Genomic DNA, 18438 nt, shown 5'->3' on the forward strand with positions numbered 1-18438 from the left:
AACTGCAACACTCACCTTCAAACCAGCTACTGACTTATACACAAACTTCGAAAGATCGAAAATTAAAAAGGCAAATCAAATGTATAGAATACTTTAAATCTTTTCTTTTGCTAATTTAAGTTAATCCCTGTATCGTTTTGCTGTTAATGTTTATTTGAAACGCACATGAAATGAAGAAAGCTAATAATACTCATAATAATATCAACCTAAAATAAATACGTAAAAAAAGAAAACGAAGAAAAGATGAAATATTCTATTTGTTTGCCTTCATTTCATGTGAACCGCACTTCCGCTCGTAACATGCGCCTGAAGCTCAAGCTGACGCCGCGGTCCCTTTAAGCGTTGCCGGGGCGACAGTTTGTGTTTCGGTTCTGCTCTGCGCATGCGCGCGGAAGACTCGTTCGGCGACTCAAACCAAACACCACGTGTCTTCGTCGTTCGTCATGGCGCATTACAGAGTGAGTAAACAAACCGACAAACGCGCTGATAAAGCTCCAGACTGAGCCGCTTTGAGAACAGATTAAGTGTTCGTAGCTTGTAAAAGTCTCTTTATGTCGTGTGGCTTTAATGGACGCAGTCTGAAGTGTTTGAGTCGGTTTCATTGGTTTTTTTTGCATGTGTGAAGTCCCAAGTTCACACAGGTGCAGGGAATCACATTAACTAGCAGCAGCATCCACTAACTAACCCAAAACTGACCGTCTTCGCCTTACTGAACATCCCTTTACCCTGTTATCTAATGAAACGGCTCTTGTGAGTGTGATTCAGTCGTGAGCACCAGATTGATGAGCTCTGTTTCTCTCTTCAGGCCTCTGAGTCGAAGCGAGAGCAGTTCCGGCGGTATCTGGAGAAGAACGGTGTCCTGGACAGTCTCACCACGGGTAAGAAGAAGACAACCCCCCACGAATGAACTTCTCTGTGTGTGTGTGAAAGTGTTAGCAATTTAGCAATTTTGTTGCTAGATTTAGCAACTTTTTTTTCCAAAAAGCACCTAGCAACAAATTTAGCTATTTTAAAAAAGTTTTTGGCAACTTTAGTAAAGTGACTCAAATGATAAAAAAGACACATATTTTCATGTAAATTACACAAAAAGAGGAAACCATTGAACAGCTAGCCAGCCAAGCAGCACATCAACCTGGAGAGAGCTGGAGAAAGATGCTTAACAGTACAAACATCAAGTGTGCATTAAGTTAATAGTTCCAAATGGTCAATAATAAATGCACGTTTATTATACAGCATGCTGTTAGCTTGTATATATAATTGTTGTTCAGTTAGGTACACTGTAAGAACAAAATATGTGGAGAAACTTTAAAGGTACTAGTCATTTTCTGCCAGGATGTTATCTATTAAGATGTAAACTGTAACCTGAAAACACAAAATGCAATGTGGAAGTTTAAATTAAAAAATAAATACGTATTGTTCCTTTATATAAGCAGTACATTGTGTCCTATTTTTATAGACTTTTGTGTAGCACACCAGTACACTGCTTAAAACTATAATTGTTCAGAATGTGCAGTTTTACTAGTTATAGGAAAATACATAAAATGTTTATCTGTTCAATAATTCAATGCTGTAAAAAAATCTGATCATAAAGACGTGCTATTTATGTTACTTTTACAAATTAAAATATTTTTTTTTTATTATATTTTTTTTTTTGACAAATAACATTTAACATTTAAAAAATATTTTTCGCTGAGATTTGAGTAATATCGTTGTGTATTCTACGTAAAAACGCTGTTTTGTGTAATGGCTATGTAATGACGTCATCACGCAACAACATCACAACGTCATTTAGCAACTTTTAGCAACAAATCGATCTTCCTTCAGCAATTTCCCCTGAAAATTAGTTGGCAACACTGTGTGTGTGTGATTTGATCTTCTGCGTTTCAGTCTTGGTGGCGTTGTACGAGGAAACGGAGAAGCCCAGCAATGCCTTGGAGTATCCTTACACTGCTGTCCGGAGAAGCCACAAGTTTAAGTTTGTTTGTCAACATGTTATCATGCTCATCAGCTCTTTCTGAGCTCTGCTCCAGAGATACTTTTGGGGCGCTGTATTTCGTTCTGATTCAGTCTTTTACAGCAGTGCTTCTCAGACCACTGAAACAACTCTTCAGCGGTCCGCAGAGTCTCCAGACTTGAGCTGGAGAAACATCCAGTGTGCTGTGGTTTAGGCGAAGCATCGATTTACAGAAACCAACGGCCAAGGACAGGACATTTGTTAAATATGCATTACATTTCAGTTTGTTTTTCACCAAATCCTGTCTCACACACACACACACACACACACCAGAACACTTGGAATATACGACACGCTTCACCTGGGATCATTCTGTGATACTTATGCATCTCTTTTTTTAAAGATCGATACTTTTCACTTAGGCCCCATTTACACTGCATGGTTCAAGTGACCCAATTCCGATTTTTTCCTCTCATGTGGCACAGATCGGATGATTGACCGGTGAACGGTGTAAGCAGGAAAAAAAATGCGCATGGATTCCGATTTTCTCAGATCGGCTTCAGGCCTCATTATTGATGTGGGTAAATCGGATATGAGTCGGATATGTGCATTTGCGTGTGCCATGTAAGCAGACAAATCGGATATTCCCCAGTAAATGCGAGTCGTACATCATTAAAAAAGTGACGTCAAACTCAGGTGGACACCACCAACTGAGATCAACACGCCTGATTATAGGCGCGATGGAGGACGAAGGATACACACAGTGGAGACAATGCGGAGGTTTCATGTCTTCAAGTCTATTGGGGCGAAGAGACAGTGCAGGCAAAAATGCAGGGTTGTTACGAAATAAAATCCGTGGTCTTGAGAGACATTTCACGAGATATGAGGGCGAGGACATACACGGTTTCAACGCTTTTTTTCTCCGCTGATACGAGCCAATGTTTTGCAGATTTTTTTGTTAACTTTTCAAAATATGTGGAAAGCAAAACACTGTATAATTTTATTTGCATCTGCATTCATTGTATTTCGTGCTGTTTTAACTTCTTTTCTGGGTCAGAACGTCTGCGTTTGGTAGTTTCAGCAGTGTATAGTGTAAATGCAAAAATCAGATACGGGTCACTTTTAAAATATGATGTAAGCGGGTCGTCAGAAAATCGGATTTGGGCATTCAGACCTGCAGTGTAAATGCAGCCTTATATAGATGTTTTTTAAATTTCCCCTTTGTGGCCTGAAAAAGAAAGAAGGGCAGTAAATGATGACTGGATTTTTCACATTGGGTGAACTATCCCTTAAAGTGTGGTCATATGTACTGCTGCTGGGCCGATTTAATCTGCAAAATACACAAACATTTCTGTAGTTATGATTGTGCATTATTTTCCTGTGAATCTGCACTTTTAGATTAATGTTAAATGTTAATTAATGTAAAAAACAAACTAGACGTCTCTTATAATATAATGAAGCGACTCATGGACGCAGCACGTTGCGTTTACGCGTGTAAACACATTTGTGAATGCAGTAATGTCAAAGCTTGTGATGTTATGAAGACGGTAGATGTTAAGTGTGTTATTAAAATCAGACTGCTGCACTGAGAGCAACTGAGCTTATTTACACGGTTCGGTCGGTGAAATGTGGGTCGTTTCTGAGAGAAGATCTCAGCAGGTTAAAACAGACTTAAACTAAGCCAACCGTCAGCTTCATCAAGCTAATCAGCTGGGCGTCGCACACCCGAGGACGATGATGACGAGAGTCTGCGGCTGGAGCTGAAACACTTTACAGCAGAAAATATGATCAGCTGATGGAGGAGAACCAAAGATCTGAGGGACAGGGTGAGATATTACACAAACACTGTGTACTCAAGCGTCAGACGCTGTGTAGAGAACCCAGGTTCTGTGATTATAGTGTTTGTGTGAATTACAGCGCTGCTGCGGTACGAGCCGGCGCAGGACCGGGGACAGAATAACAGAACTACTGCTCGACATTTTGACATATTGCTTCACATCAGTGGAAATCTTTGAGTTTGTTCGTTTTGTCATGTCTGACAAGTGATTTTTTTTTTTTTTTTAGTTCAGCAAATTTGTGCCTTATATTTAATAAACCATTTTTTGCACTGTTCCTGATTGTTTAGTGACTTATAAAACTACAATACTATAGTTCTGTTTTACATAATTGTACACTTGAAAACCCAAATAAAACAGGCAAGGGCTTAATATGAAAATTGTGCATTGCAAGTGTCTTGGTCTAGATGTTAGCGATCACAGTAGTCACATTTAGACTGTTTTAAGGCTTTCTGGCCCTCATTTCAAAAGATAATATCGATTCCCCCGAGACTCAAGCGACAGGCACGTGATCACGTACAGGACAAACGATGCTGCAGCTGCATCTGCAATCACAGAACCGTTCTAGACTAAAGAAGAGTTTTGCTGTGCAGTCGCAATGGTTTTAGCAGCACAGTCTGAACATCACATATTTATACTACCATATGTCATCTTTTCCACAAAACCCTTCACACAGAACAGTAGCAATCCAAAACTTTAATGCAGGGTTAAACAGTTGCATTTGATTTGTGTAACAGCCATATCCTTTTATATAATCTATTTTTTTTAGTGCATGACATAATCTGTTATTTTTGGAAGAATAAAATAAAATGGTGCAAGGAATTGATCAACTGAATGTCAGCTGGCTGACACATCTCCAGGACGTCATCACAGGAAGGTGAAACGGCTACTTTGTGACAGATGCACTGGATTATGGGGACATCCTCATCTGTGTCTTAATGCACACAGTTCAGTGCATGGGTTTGTATAACCTTTACAGAATCTGCAAAATACATATTTAACAAAGACAATTTTATCTGTGCATAAATTCTGCAGGCTTAAACAAAACATGTATGCTGACGTGGACGATTAGAGAGGTTGATTTCTGTACGTCACTTTTAAAATATGATGTAAGCGGGTCGTCAGAAAATCGGATTTGGGCATTCAGACCTGCAGTGTAAATGCAGCCTTATATAGATGTTTTTTAAATTTCCTCTTTGTGGCCTGAAAAAGAAAGAAGGGCAGTAAATGATGACTGGATTTTCACATTTGGGTGAACTATCCCTTAAAGTGTGGTCATATGTACTGCTGCTGGGCCGATTTAATCTGCAAAATACACAAACATTTCTGTAGTTATGATGTGCATTATTTTCCTGTGAATCTGCACTTTTAGATTAATGTTAAATGTTAATAATGTAAAAAACAAACTAGACGTCTCTTATAATATAATGAAGCGACTACACTGGAAGCAGCACGTTGCGTTACGCGTGTAAACACATTTGTGAATGCAGTAATGTCAAAGCTTGTGATGTTATGAAGACGGTAGATGTGTGTTATAAAAATCAGACTGCTGCACTGAGAGCAACTGAGCTCATTTACACGGTTCGGTCGGTGAAATGTGGGTCGTTTCTGAGAGAAGATCTCAGCAGGTTAAACAGACTTAACTAAGCCACCCGTCAGCTTCATCAAGCATCAGCTGGGCGTCGCACCCGAGGACGATGATGCCGAGAGTCTGCGGCTGGAGCTGAACACTTTACAGCAGAAATATGATCAGCTGATGGAGGAGAACAAAGATCTGAGGGACAGGGTGAGATATTACACAAACACTGTACTCAAGCGTCAGACGCTGTGTAGAAACCCAGGTTCTGTGATTATAGTGTTTGTGTGAATTACAGCTGCTGCGGTACGAGCCGGCGCAGGAGGGGACAGAATAACAGAACTACTGCTCGACATTTTGACATATTTCTTCACATCAGTGGAAATCTTTGAGTTTGTTCGTTTTGTCATGTCTGACAAGTGATTTTTTTTTTTTTTTTTTTTTAGTTCAGCAAATTTGTGCCTTATATTTAATAAACCATTTTTTGCACTGTTCCTGATTGTTTAGTGACTTATAAAACTACAAACTATAGTTCTGTTTTACATAATTGTACACTTGAAAACCACAATAAAACAGCAAGGGCTTTAATATGAAATATTGTGCATTGCAAGTGTCTTAGATGTTAGCGATCACAGTAGTCACATTTAGACTGTTTTAAGGCTTCTGGCCCTCATTTCAAAGATAATATCGATTCCCCCGAGACTCAAGCGACAGGCAGTGATCACGTACAGGACAAACGATGCTGACGCTGCATCTGCAATCACAGACCGTTCTAGACTAAGAAGAGTTTTGTGCAGTCGCAATGGTTTAGCAGTCAGTCTGAACATCACATATTTATACTACCATATGTCATCTTTTCCACAAAACCCTTCACAGAACAGTAGCAATCCAAAACTTTAATGCAGGTTTAACAGTTGCATTTGTGTAACAGCCATATCCTATTAAATAACCTCAAATTCTTAAAGTGCATGACATAATTGTTATTTTTGGAAGAATAAAATAAAATGGTGCAAGGAATTGATCAACTGAATTGTCAGCTGGCTGACACATCTCCAGACGTCCATCACAGGAAGGTGAAACGGCTACTTTGTGACAGATGCACTGGATTATGGGACATCCCTCATCTTTGTCTTAATGCACACAGTTCAGTGCATGGGTTTGTATAACCTTTACAGAATCTGCAAAATACATATTTAACAAAGACATTTTATCTGTGCATAAATTCTGCAGGCTTAAACAAACTGTATGCTGGTGGACGATAGAGAGTTTGATTTCTGTACTCCGCCTCACTGCAACACCTATATATTAAAAGGTCATAATTCTACAGATAAATGCAAATTCTCTTTTCATCAAAATATGTCTTTAAAATCAGACTTCCTTTTAAAAAGCTTCTCTTCCAGGCCGTTACCAGCAGAGACCACTGTGCACATCACTACAGACACTCAGATATGTGTCGTTTATAGATGGTTTGAGCTAAAAACATCTAGAAGTACAAAACCCAACAACATACAGTCACGATTCCTCATTCTTTACAGGTGAAAATACTGAAAAGCTCCCGGCTGTAAATAAAGCTTCAATCCTTGGGTTTAAAGGGATAGTTCACCCAAAACTGGTAATTGTCATCATTAACATATAATATTTCATATCATATCAGTTTCTTCTGTTGAATAGAAAAGAAAAAAAAAACATTTTGAAGAATGTGGGTAACCAAAGATCCATGAACTGTTTGGTTACACGCGTTCTTCAAAATACCTACTTCCATGTTTAATAGAAGAAAGAAATGCATACACGAGGGAGAGTAAATGATGACAGAATGATCATTTTTGTGTGAACTATAAAGAGAACAGCTTGTAATTACTGTGAGAAACACGCACAGAGGCTCAGATCTGCAGGTCGCTGGCTGCTCGTCTGCTGCTGGTTAGTGAAGTTCGTTGCCGATTGGGTGAGAAGGTGGGACTTTCTACAGAACTGTGTTGCCGTGAGCCGGGGCCGGGCTCAGAGTCCGGTGTGTGTGTCCCGCCGGATCTCCTCAGGTCAGCCCTGCCACCGTCGCTGCTGTCCGAGCCGTTCCCCTCCACCACGTGCTGCAGTTCCAGGCCGGACTGACTCGCTGCTGCTTGCGTGGATCTGTTATCAGGAGGCTGCTGAAGCCTGGACTCTCCAGCGTGTGTGCGACAGGGGAGCGAGTCTCGCTGCAGGGGTTGTTGGAGTTGCTGTTGCGGTCCAGCAGACCGTGAACAACATCCTTGTTCTCCCGCTGAACGTCCGACACGCCCTGGATGGGCACAAACGCAGACGAGGGGTTAACGAGCACGGGGTACGTGGGTCCGTTGCCCTGTTTCTCCAGGAGCGGAGCGAATCCGCTGGGTGCCGTCGGGATGGTGGCTTTGCGCCCCTGGCTCGTGCACACCTGATGCACCACAGAGTTCTTCTTGGCACCGTAATAGTCGCCCAGGTCGTCTTTCAGGTGAGGATAGTAGTCCAGAAGCCCCTTCTTCAGTTTCTTGTAGGCCAGGTGCAGGATCTCCAGCAGGCTGAGGAACAGGGACGTAGCGGCGATGCCCTGCATGAACACCATGAAGACGCTCTTCTCGGTGGGTCGCGAGATGAAGCAGTCCACCACGTTGGGACACGGCTCCCGCTCGCACTTGTAAAGAGGCTCCAGGTGGTGCCCATACAGCAGGTACTGGCCCGTCATGAAGCCCACCTCCACCACAGAGCGGGTCACGATGTGCGCCAGGTAGGTCCGCAGCAGCGGGCCCCGGAGCGGAGCCTTGTTCAGCTTCCCCTGCTCCAGCTGCCGCAGCTCCCGCTCCACCCGCCGCCGAGCCTCCACCAGCTCTGCCTCCATCGTCTCCAGCTCGCGCCGGAGAGCCACTCTCTTGCAGTGACGCTCCTTCTCCAGGGCGCGCAGCTGGTAGATGGCGTGGCCCATGTAGACCAGCGAGGGCGAGGAGACGAAGATGACCTGCAGGACCCAGTAGCGGATGAGCGAGACGGGGAAGGCGTGGTCGTAGCAGACGTTGCGGCAGCCGGGCTGCTCCGTGTTACAGATGAAGTCCGACTGCTCGTCGTTCCACACGTCCTCAGCCGCGACACCCAGCACCAGCATGCGGAAGATGAAGAGGATGGTGAGCCAGATCTTCCCCACCATAGTGGAGTGGATGTGAACCTCCTCCAGAATCCCACCCAGAAAGTTCCAGTCGCCCATCCTCACATGCACATCACTGCCGCTGCAGATGGACGACAGCAGGATTCATACACTTCTCCAAATCCATTCCAAATTTCACAGACAACAAATACTAAATAGCTCAGTACTCACCATTTGAAATAGTCACTGTTCTTAAAGATATAAAAATGCTGAATGAGGAAAAAGCGTTGGTCATGCTGGTGGCATGATCAAAAGACATCTAACAATTATCTGCTGTTCTTCTTTCGACTGGATGCTGTGGTTTGAGAAATCTAGGTCGCTGCTAACTTTATATCCCGGCCAAAGTGATCAATGCGATTCGTTTGCGTGCCGCTGTGGAGGCCTGCAGGTCATTCAGACCAAATGAGTCTTCACTGTCCTGATGTGGTGACACATGGCACTGCTGCAATCACATAACTCACAAAGCAATTATGGATTATTAATGAAGCCCAGCTGTTAAGTGAAGAGGGTCCTGCTGTTCCACAACATGCTGAAGCACCCACACTCCTGTGAGATCCGCATGAGTAACTGGTTCTCCATCTGTCGATGCTTATTATCCTGATTAACGATCGATCAGTCATGTCCGATTTCATACATGAACTGCTCTCTCAGAATCCACTCTCAGATTTCCCCTCAAGCCCGGCGTCTGTCGATGTTTTTAAGCCCATCATTGAAGAATCGATGGCCAGAGACCGCAGGGGTGTTTCGAGGGGGCGGTGCCTCAGCATCTCTCGACCAATCAGGAGTCCTGTGAGATTGTGGGATGGATTTCAGTGGCGTGCGAGAATGTTCATTGATTATACTCTTGTACGTGAGCTGCTGTTCACTTACACGCAAACGACGATCATCTAACGCTGAAGGGTCAGCGGTCAGTTTTATGACACGTGTCAAAGGGCACTCGTGTAGAAAACATGACGTTCAAAGCACAGGACAGAATAAAGTATCTGTGGCGGATTGGGATTTTTGACAACCTGTAAGACAATACCAAATATCTTCCTTTGTGTGAGTCCTACACTCTAAAGAATCTGTGGCACCAATTTCCAACCACAAAAGGTTAAAAAGGTTTATTAAAATGTTCTTCACACCAAGACACAGTCGTCTAACTGATCACTGAGTGGCTCTTTGGGAACCAGAAATTATGCATTTATGGCATTACTCTTTGGGAAGCTTTATTTTTTAGTAGTGAACAGATATGGGGACATGAAGGAAGTTTTGGAAAGCTGAACTCACTGCTGCATGACAACACACATGTGACTGGATTATAATTACAAATTAATAAAACCACAAGCACAAATGGTGCAAAATCAGCATAATTCCTTTAAAATCAAGACTTAATTATGAAATTAGAAAATAAAATCAACACGACAACATACTGATGCACAAGATATTTATTTCATTCTGAGGTTACATGTAAAAGGCCTGCAGACTCCACAATAAAACACATTCGAGACACTCGTGGAAGACCGTTTCAAATGGATGGCCATTACTGGTCAACTAAAACAAAAATCTCTTACAAAAATATTGAAGCGATTTACATCGCTTGGCAAATGCAGCTGCGCTTGTAAACTAAACCGCACAGATATCTCCAATGCTAACACTTTAACAGACGTGTGCTAAAACAGGCTATAGTTTGATTCCCTCTCCTTATTAAAAGAAAGGAGCTGATTCATGACCTTCTGCACCCAACCCACAAAACCCAAACAAAAAACAGCCAGTCGTCACTGAGCCTGTCGTGCGCCGGATCTAATGCCCCCAGGACTTGCGTCCGGCCCAAGAGCGCGAGCGGGACCTGGAGCGGGACGGGGAGCGTGAGCGGGACGGGGAGCGCGCCTGGGTCTTCTCTTCCGCAGCAGTGTCCTGGGTCTCTGCGTGGAGCTCGCTGGTGGATCTGGACCTGGAGCGGGTTCGAGCTCCGCCCCTGCTCTTCGAGTGGGAGGGGCTCCGGCTGCGGGAGCGCTGGTGATCACGCGCGGACGGCCGGTGCCTGCAGGAGTCACATGACCGCTCACGAGAATTACAACAGAGTCACAATCCAGACATAAACTGCATTAATGCCTCAATTTACACAGAGGTCCTTAAAGGACGAAAATGTCTGTCAAAAAAGGGTTAATTTTTTTCTACATTCACTGACAGTTTTAGTTGTTGCTTTTTTAAAACCAACATCAGTTCTGGTCATAACTTCCAAAAATTCATTTATTTTCAGGATGTGAAAGATTCAACTATTGGTGATTCAGTAACATTCTCCACCACGAAACGTAACTTTAAATAATTTCAAACAAGAAATTCAGTTGAATTACAGTTGCTCTGTAAAAGTGAAGAAAGAAATAGTGAAAGTATAGAAAACAACTTTCACTTTCTTTTTGAAGAAAACAGAATCAACCATTTCATCCACTGAGTAACTGAGTGCCAGTCACATTAAAGCTACGCACAATCTGAGCTGAACACAAAACAAGAGATTCTGAAGAACCAGCAACTGTTTGGTCAACACATTCTTCAAAATCTCTTCTTTTGTGTTCAGCTGCAGAAAGAAACTCACACTCTGTAAACTGTCCCTTTAACAAAGCTTATAAGTGATTTAAAGGATGTTATTATCCAGCTAATGTAAATCAACATTTACACAGTCTAACAGAAGTAATCTGATCCCTCCCACACTAGGGCTGTGCGATTAATCAAAACTCTAATAAAATAACTCTGAACTTTTGATTTCTAACCCACAGAAAGCTCCGTCACCCCCCACTATGCATTCATAACCAATCAGAAAGCATATTTCTCTCGCCATAAACACAATCAACAGCTAAGACAATGCCGATATAATCCAAACGCAAAGGCAATATTTTATGTTTCATCACCCAAAGAAAATAAAGAAAATGCTGCATGTGAAACTGTGATGTGGCTCATCTGCTTGCCTGTATGTTTTATAAAATACTGTACACCCAGTTCTAACCTGTTATGATGCATTAAGCCACAGTAAGTGCTTTCTTTAAAGTGGCTTTCAATGGGAGGAAAAACTTTGCGCATTGTCTTCATCTTTTCTGTCGATAGTGTGTACCAAATGATGTCTATTAATATTACAGATTTAATGAAATAACGTACGCACACCATACTAAATGAGCACAAAGAACGATTGGTATTCCTGTATAAGCTGTACCTGTCGTGTTCTCGGCTGCGGCTGCGTCTGCTGCGTGTCCGTCCTCTGGACCTGCTGGGAGAAGCACAAGGTCAGTGTCTGGATCCCGCAGGACTGCGTGTGACGTGTGACGCTCGCTCGCTCACTCTCGAGGGCTCTGGGATCGTCTGCGTCGCCTCTCGTAGGACGGGCTGCGTGACCTGCGTCTGCTGCGGGAGCGTCTGCGCCGCTCGTACTCGTCGTATCTGGAGTGGCTGCGGGGCGACTGACGATCCTTGGACTTCATCTGCCCCGGCGCTGAGAAACACACCAGAGGTCAGGCACAATCGTCCCAGAAACACGCTTCCATCTCAAGACGGCATCAGCACTCACTCTTGCGGTCGCCCTGAGCGAACTGGATCTCGATCTGCCGGCCACACACCCACTTCCTGTCCAGGTTGTGCAGGGCGTCCTCGGCGTCCCGGACGTCCTCAAACGTGCTGCGCTGTTAAGGGCTCTAACTGAACACGTTCATCTCACGCACATCACATGACTCAGATTACAGCTTCACAAACAAACGCTTGTGTCCTGAATCATGGAGGATACTGGAGTTACCTTTACCTTCATCTTTACGCTCTTTAACCTGGAGCCGCCGCTCGTCTCGGCCCCATAATGCCTCTTTGTCTCTCGGAGCTTTAATTTGCTTTGCTTTCACACTCTGCCTCTCTGTAAGCAGCCGTCTTTCTTTCTTGCGGCGGCTTGGCTTTTAGTCCTAATCTACACGGCTCTTTAACTGTGTCTTTGTGCCGGGCTCCACCACGGGACGCCTTTACACAGTCTGGGGCGACAACAGAGAAATAAGGGTTAGACTGGAGCGTGCGGAGCCCACACACATGCACACGCTGCACTCGCACTCAAAGGATATTGAATGTACGCAAATCCTCTGGGCCGGCGAGAATAGAAGTCTAGGGGAATGTAGACGTCGGCAATGGGCCCGTATCGGCCGAACTCTCGGCGCAGGTCCTCTGGCCTGAACACCGGGAAATAACATCTTACTGAAAGCGTTGGGTTACCAAACCAACTGAGGACATACTTACTTACATCTTTATTAGAGAGTTAGTTCAGAAGATAATAGTGTTGTGTTGTTTTATTATTCTTCATCTGATCATAGGAGTAGTAGGATGTTTTTTTTCTTCAGTTGAACACTAGAGAAGGTTTTCAGCAAATACAAGTCAATGGCTACCGTCACTTTAAGAGTCAAAAAATCACATCAAGGAACACAGAATGAATCCCTGTGGCTCCTGAAGATATACTGAGGTCTTACGAAGTGAAACGATTGGTCCGTGCAAGAAACTGAACATTATTTACAGCATTATTTCCTGTAATCCAGAGCCTCAGGAAAATGATTTACAACATTATTTCCTGTAATCCAGAGGATCTGGTTGGGCTGGTTCATCGAATCTGAATCAGTTAGTGGCTCGAGCAGCACAGATCTACAAGTTACTCAATCTAAACTCAGTTTCAGACGCCTGACTGTCACCTTTTTTGTCTGGAAATGAGTCAAAATAGCAGTGTATCTGATTCTCTGATGAATGAACTGATTCAGAACTTTAGTTCCTCACTGAACGGAGCAGACAGTTCGACTCGGACTAAACACGATGAGCCGCTGATATGAACCAAGAACTGGAGTGAAGGGGAGAAATGAATGTTTTAATGGTTTCTCGTGGTTTATGTGTAAAGGTGAGCTGATGAAGATGAGTTTATTCACTTGATATGTGTTAGACACATTTTAAAACATCCAAATCGCACATCATTACTGCATGCTTTAATAATATAATTACGTATGTGTTACATCATTGTGTGACCATGTAAAAAGAACTAGTGAATTGAATCAGTTCATTGAAACAAACCGTCCAAAAGAATCAGTTCATGGAAAATAATCAAATTTCCCTGTTCGCCTGAAGCTCTTGATTACAGGTAATAATGTTGTAATTAATGATCAGTTTCTAGCACAAACCGATCGTTTCGCTTCATAAGACCTCAAAATATCGTCAGGAGTCACAGGGATTCATCTGTGTTCCTGCTTTTATTGACTCTTAAAGTGACGGTAGCCGTTGACTTACGTTTTATGAATAACCTTCTCTACAGCTCAGCTGAAGAAAAACAAACAGCATCACGTATGACTTGAGGAAGAGGGGATGAACAGCACTTGTTCATTACTGGGTGAACTAACGCTTTAAAGGAGACAAACACACAAAGCAATATTCTGAGTTCAGCACAAGTCAAACTCGTTCCGCAGGTATATTTCTGATTTAAACAAACACTGCACTGAGCTGGAGAATACTGGATATCGACAAAAATCAATTATGCACCCCTAATGTTTTGCATTATTTTAAATCAACATTTTAGCCATTGTATTGACATGAGGACTAAACTGAGAAACTGTATATATAGGGCCGATAAATGATTTTACAGAGTATTTTAACTTTTACTGATTTGCTCCAATCATTGCCTATGTTTTATATTTGTATTTGTAGTAAATGAATGTGTGTGCCACAAATGCAGCTCCAGAATATTCCTGTAAAGCCTCAGTTCAATGAAAACAGTGATTAATAATAAACCTGCTTCATGCATCAGTCTGCAGCAGCATCAGTGACATGCCAAGATGGCATCATATTATCATATTAACATCATATTACATCCCAAAACTTTAGGATCGATTAACTGTGATGATGATAAATCAGCTGAGCACGCAGTTATTCACACATCATTACAGCCCACGGGTCGAGAAAACTGCTAACTGTACAGATGCACAGGACTAACTGGGGATAAAACAATAATATATATGTATATATAATACAACAATAGTAATAACAATAACAGCAAAGCGCGCGCGCTCGGTAACATTCACGCGCCAAACACAGACTCTCTCAAACACGAGTAAGAAACACATCAGAAATGCAGTATTATAAATGACAGGCTAAACATGTTCGCCTACAAACATCAGCTTAATCCGCGAGAGATGTGAGAAGTCTTATGATAAAGAATAAAGTTTCTCTTACCGGGACTCGTCGGAAATATTGCGGACGAACAGAGAGCTGTTGGGCGGTCTCATGTACCGAGACATTATAGTTATTATGACAGGCTCTGTTATTACACTTGATTATAAATGACTTTTAAGAACGATTATAGAGTGAACTCTTTCTCTCTCGGAGCGGCTCTGTGTCGCTTTTCCTTCGGCAGCACCGAGGCCTCCTCCTCCTCCTTCTTCTTCTCCTCCTCCTGCTTCTTCTTCTTCGGTGAGTTTATAGGCGGGGTGCTGAGCATGCCGCCACCTACTGTACTGGAGTGTGACGAAGACGGAACACAAGAAGGAATTCTAGATTCTGCTCTTTAGATCGCTATTTCTCAAGAACGTCATTAATGCTGTAATTATTTTATTTTAACTCTACTATTGCCTTTAGAATATTATATGAGGTAAATTCCATAATGCCAAAGCTTGCATATCTCTTATAACTTCAGTTTATAATTTTTACATCTAACCAGAACATGCTCAACCGTTTCTTGACATGCATAAACCAGATAATAAACCTGTTTTCCGATAATATGAAGTGTTGCACTGAGAGTTATGATCGATTCTTAATCTTGTTTGACTGCAACACGACATTATACAAACAAATACCCAAAACAATAACACATCATACTGATTAACTAAGAGTTGTTGTTTAATATGAATACATGTGTTTCGATATATGTTATATTAGGCATGACATTATTATACAAACTTAAAATCTAGCACATTGTTATAAGACATTGAGAGATTGAGATTGTACCATAGCATGCATGGACATTGTTATAATCTGTAAATATTTATGTAATTACGTTTGAAAAAGTATTATATTGTATGATTTTACAGTGGAGATGGCATTTTGTAGTATATATATATATATATATATATATATATATATGTGTGTGTGTGTGTGTGTGTGTGTGTGTGTGTGTGTGTGTCAAAAAAATATTAAATGCAGTTAAATGTAAGCCTACTTCTATCACAAGGTTTCTAAAAATGTCTAGTCAGTAATTTCTTGTCGCAGGTGAGGCTGAAGGTGATTAAACGCGTCTGCTCCTCCTGATGAGAGTCACGCTCCCAGCAGAGAACGTCTGCAAACACAAAGAAAGCAGGTTATATCGTCTGTAATCTCATACATACACACGAAGGTGATGCAGACAGACCTCGATCATCTCCTCGCCCTCGAGCTCTCTCACGTGTGTGAACTTCTCCGATTCAATCACAATCTTCCCGTCGATGAGTCGAGCTGTGGCCTGAAACACAGACTACTCAGAATGCTGCTCGTGAACATCAGCACGTACAGCACGCGCACAGCTCATGTGACACACGCACAGCTGCTCGTTGCTTGGTCACCACAGCTAGTGTACAAACTAATAATTAACTAGTATTTATTACACTTATTTTTCTTTTAAACATATTGAACTGTGTTGTGTTTTTCATTCGTAATAACTCAATCGATGCGTTTTTGTAAGAAAAATATCCATATTTATAGCTTTATAAACCATATCTCTCAGATATGTATAGATGCCTCATTAGTGACTGTTTCTAAGGGGCGCTATACGTAAGCGTCCGCCATATTGGAAGGGTCAATTTGACGTCATTCACCATAATAATCAATTAATATTCGAAGAAGCCACATTCCTTACATATCTATCTCTCATTATCACCTGTGAAAGGTTATCACATTTCTTTTATGATCTTCGGCTGTGCAGGATTGTGGCATCTTTAAATATACACTGATATTATGGTGGATGACGTCAAGTTGACCGTTCCAAGATGGCGGACTCGTCTACGTGTGAAGAGCTGTTGAATGAAGCATCTGTTTGTCCATATCTCCAACTGGCGATTAGAAATTATGGTTTATAAAGTTTTTTCTTACAAAAGTGCATTGATTCATTTCAGGAGGCCTTTATTCATCCCCCAGAGCCGCGTGGAGCACTTTTTATGATGGATGGATGTGTTGTATTGGACTTTTTTAAGCTAAAAAGAACACCCATTCACTGCCATTATAAAGCTTGGAAGAGCCAGGACATTTTTTAATATAACTCCGATTGTACTCATCTGAAAGAAGAAAGTCATATACACCTATGCTGCTTTGAGGGTGAGTAAATCATGGGGTAAGTTTCAGTTTTGGGTGAACTGTCTCTTTAAATGCGCTTCTGTTTTGTTGTGGTAACCGCGAGTCGAATCACACGACCGAGTCTTCTGCAGTGAATCGTTTGAATGAATCACCTTGATCTTCTGGCCGTCCATGGTGCTGAACTCGCTCTCAGTGCCGATGCTGAAGCTGTTCGTGATGCTTCTCAGAGGAGTTTTCACACAGATGCTGAAATCATCTCCGTTTTGCTGAATGGTGGTCAGAGGTTTGACTTCATTCACCATTTTAATGTAAATCTCTGGAGCGGCTGCTCATAAAAACACACGTACGTCACTTTATATGAAGAACATTCACAGAAATACAGGAGAAACACAAGACTGACACTGAAACACTGCAAAATACGCGGTTCTTCTCAGTATTCCTCAGTCTGAACGTCCTTATATCAAAATACATTGACTGGAAATGTACAATGACTATAGATATTAAGTATTGTTTTCTGGAAAAGACACCGAAACATAAGTGAGTTTTTGCTTAAAAAAGAAAGAAAGAAAAGAAAACTGATGAAATAAACCCAATTCAATGACAAAACGATTCTTTTTCTGCCCTCATTAACAAATATTTCATCTCACTCAATTCTGATGCATTAAACAAGTTTTAATATCTTATAGTGTCATGTTGCTTCTCCAGTAAATGTATTGTGAAACAAGACAGAAACACAGAGAGAGAAAGTCATGTTTGCAGTGAAGCGACTGAATAAATGACTCACATATGGCTCTGAGAAAGTCCTCTGCGTTCTCCTGTTCATAGAGCTTCCAGCGTCCACTGAAGTCCACAGCCATCACGAGCAGCGATGTGAGAGCAGATCTGCTCCTGTCTGAGCCTCGTTACTGTGTTTGTGATGATCGAGGTAATGAGTCTCAGGAGATCATCACAGGCTTGATGTTTGAGTCTCCACAGCGATGCTTCAGTCTCAGATGAGTCTTCACATTAAACACAGAACACCTCAGTTACTCTGAAATACAGCAAACATGTGCCACAACATTCCCCAGAGCCAGATATCAGTCTGAATATACAGCAGGAGTCAAAGACTGGGGGTCAGTAACACAAATAAACACAGTAAAAATGATAGAATATTACAGTTTAAAACAGCTGTTCTCTGTGTGAATCTCTGTTAAAGTGTAATGTATTTCTGTGATGTGCAGCTGTATTTTCAGCATCATTACTCCAGTCTTCAGTGTCACATGATCTCCAGAAATCATTCTAATATGATGATTTGCTGCTCAAGAAACATTTCTGATTATTATCAATGTTGAACACAGTTGTGATACGTTTTATTTTTCAGGATTCACAGATAAATAGAAAGTTCAAAAGAACAGCATTTATTTGAAATAGAAATCTTTAGTCACATTATAAATGTCTTTACCGTCACTTTTGATCAATTTAATGCATCCTTGATGAATAAAAGCATTTATTTCTTTCAATGAAAATGTAAAAATCTTAACGGAAACTTGTGAAAAGCAGTGCAACTAAATGAAGACAGTGACGATAGACTGAGTCTGAGACAGTATTAATCTGCTGTCATCCACTGATGACTTCTGATCATCCTTTT

The 18438-nt window shown here is 41.8% G+C and overlaps 4 protein-coding genes across 6 annotated transcripts; 1 reads left to right on the plus strand and 3 right to left on the minus strand.

The window, feature by feature from the left end:
• Positions 1–310: 310 nt before the first annotated feature.
• LOC109100106 (c-Myc-binding protein) lies at positions 311–5960 on the plus strand. The gene is made up of 5 exons (XM_042755773.1): positions 311–458; positions 806–878; positions 1888–1936; positions 5449–5575; positions 5664–5960. The coding sequence occupies exons 1-5, from the start codon at positions 444–446 to the stop codon at positions 5700–5702; spliced, it is 303 nt and encodes a 100-aa protein (XP_042611707.1). The 5' UTR covers positions 311–443; the 3' UTR covers positions 5703–5960.
• A 136-nt stretch (positions 5961–6096) lies between these two features.
• On the minus strand, positions 6097–9781 carry gja9b (gap junction protein alpha 9b). The gene is given in 2 exon segments (XM_042755770.1): positions 6097–7445; positions 7448–9781. Coding segments are annotated over 2 exon segments (1329 nt in total). The 5' UTR covers positions 8577–9781; the 3' UTR covers positions 6097–7245.
• A 147-nt stretch (positions 9782–9928) lies between these two features.
• On the minus strand, positions 9929–14860 carry LOC109059385 (serine/arginine-rich splicing factor 10-like). Of its 2 annotated transcripts, none has more exons than XM_042755772.1 (6): positions 14724–14860; positions 12587–12691; positions 12055–12158; positions 11829–11979; positions 11704–11754; positions 9929–10539 (listed from the first exon to the last, which is right to left on the minus strand). In XM_042755772.1, the coding sequence occupies exons 1-6, from the start codon at positions 14786–14788 to the stop codon at positions 10299–10301; spliced, it is 717 nt and encodes a 238-aa protein (XP_042611706.1). In that variant the 5' UTR covers positions 14789–14860; the 3' UTR covers positions 9929–10298. The 2 variants fall into 2 exon arrangements, with proteins under 2 accessions (XP_042611706.1, XP_042611705.1); XM_042755771.1 differs by having other exon boundaries at positions 11704–11757.
• Positions 14861–14927: 67 nt separating this feature from the next.
• On the minus strand, positions 14928–18048 carry fabp10b (fatty acid binding protein 10b, liver basic). Of its 2 annotated transcripts, XR_006159803.1 has the most exons (5): positions 17596–18048; positions 16964–17136; positions 15895–15984; positions 15706–15822; positions 14928–15004 (listed from the first exon to the last, which is right to left on the minus strand). XR_006159803.1 is itself a non-coding variant. In XM_019076581.2 (4 exons), the coding sequence occupies exons 1-4, from the start codon at positions 17666–17668 to the stop codon at positions 15772–15774; spliced, it is 387 nt and encodes a 128-aa protein (XP_018932126.1). In that variant the 5' UTR covers positions 17669–18048; the 3' UTR covers positions 15369–15771. The 2 variants fall into 2 exon arrangements, 1 of the variants encoding a protein (XP_018932126.1); XM_019076581.2 differs by lacking the exon at positions 14928–15004 and having other exon boundaries at positions 15369–15822.
• Between the last annotated feature and the right edge of the window lie 390 nt (positions 18049–18438).

This window comes from Cyprinus carpio, unplaced genomic scaffold, assembly GCF_018340385.1.
Source record: "Cyprinus carpio isolate SPL01 unplaced genomic scaffold, ASM1834038v1 S000006746, whole genome shotgun sequence".
Taxonomy (NCBI): domain Eukaryota; kingdom Metazoa; phylum Chordata; class Actinopteri; order Cypriniformes; family Cyprinidae; genus Cyprinus; species Cyprinus carpio.

Excerpts from the sequence above, each read along its gene's own strand:
- LOC109100106 (XM_042755773.1), top strand. Across the intron at positions 879-1,887 it reads CCTGGACAGTCTCACCACGG|TCTTGGTGGCGTTGTACGAG; the intron begins GTAAGAAGAAGA and ends TCTGCGTTTCAG. Across the intron at positions 5,576-5,663 it reads ACAAAGATCTGAGGGACAGG|CTGCTGCGGTACGAGCCGGC; the intron begins GTGAGATATTAC and ends TGTGAATTACAG.
- LOC109059385 (XM_042755771.1), bottom strand. The coding sequence starts at position 14,788 with ATGTCTCGGTACATGAGACCGCCCAACAGCTCTCTGTTCGTCCGCAAT. Across the intron at positions 11,980-12,054 it reads CGCTCAGGGCGACCGCAAGA|CGCCGGGGCAGATGAAGTCC; the intron begins GTGAGTGCTGAT and ends TGTGTTTCTCAG. Across the intron at positions 11,758-11,828 it reads CGATCCCAGAGCCCTCGAGA|CAGGTCCAGAGGACGGACAC; the intron begins GTGAGCGAGCGA and ends TGCTTCTCCCAG.
- fabp10b (XM_019076581.2), bottom strand. The coding sequence starts at position 17,668 with ATGGCTGTGGACTTCAGTGGACGCTGGAAGCTCTATGAACAGGAGAAC. Across the intron at positions 17,137-17,595 it reads GGACTTTCTCAGAGCCATAT|CCGCTCCAGAGATTTACATT; the intron begins GTGAGTCATTTA and ends TTTTATGAGCAG. Across the intron at positions 15,823-15,894 it reads AGGGCGAGGAGATGATCGAG|ACGTTCTCTGCTGGGAGCGT; the intron begins GTCTGTCTGCAT and ends TTGTGTTTGCAG.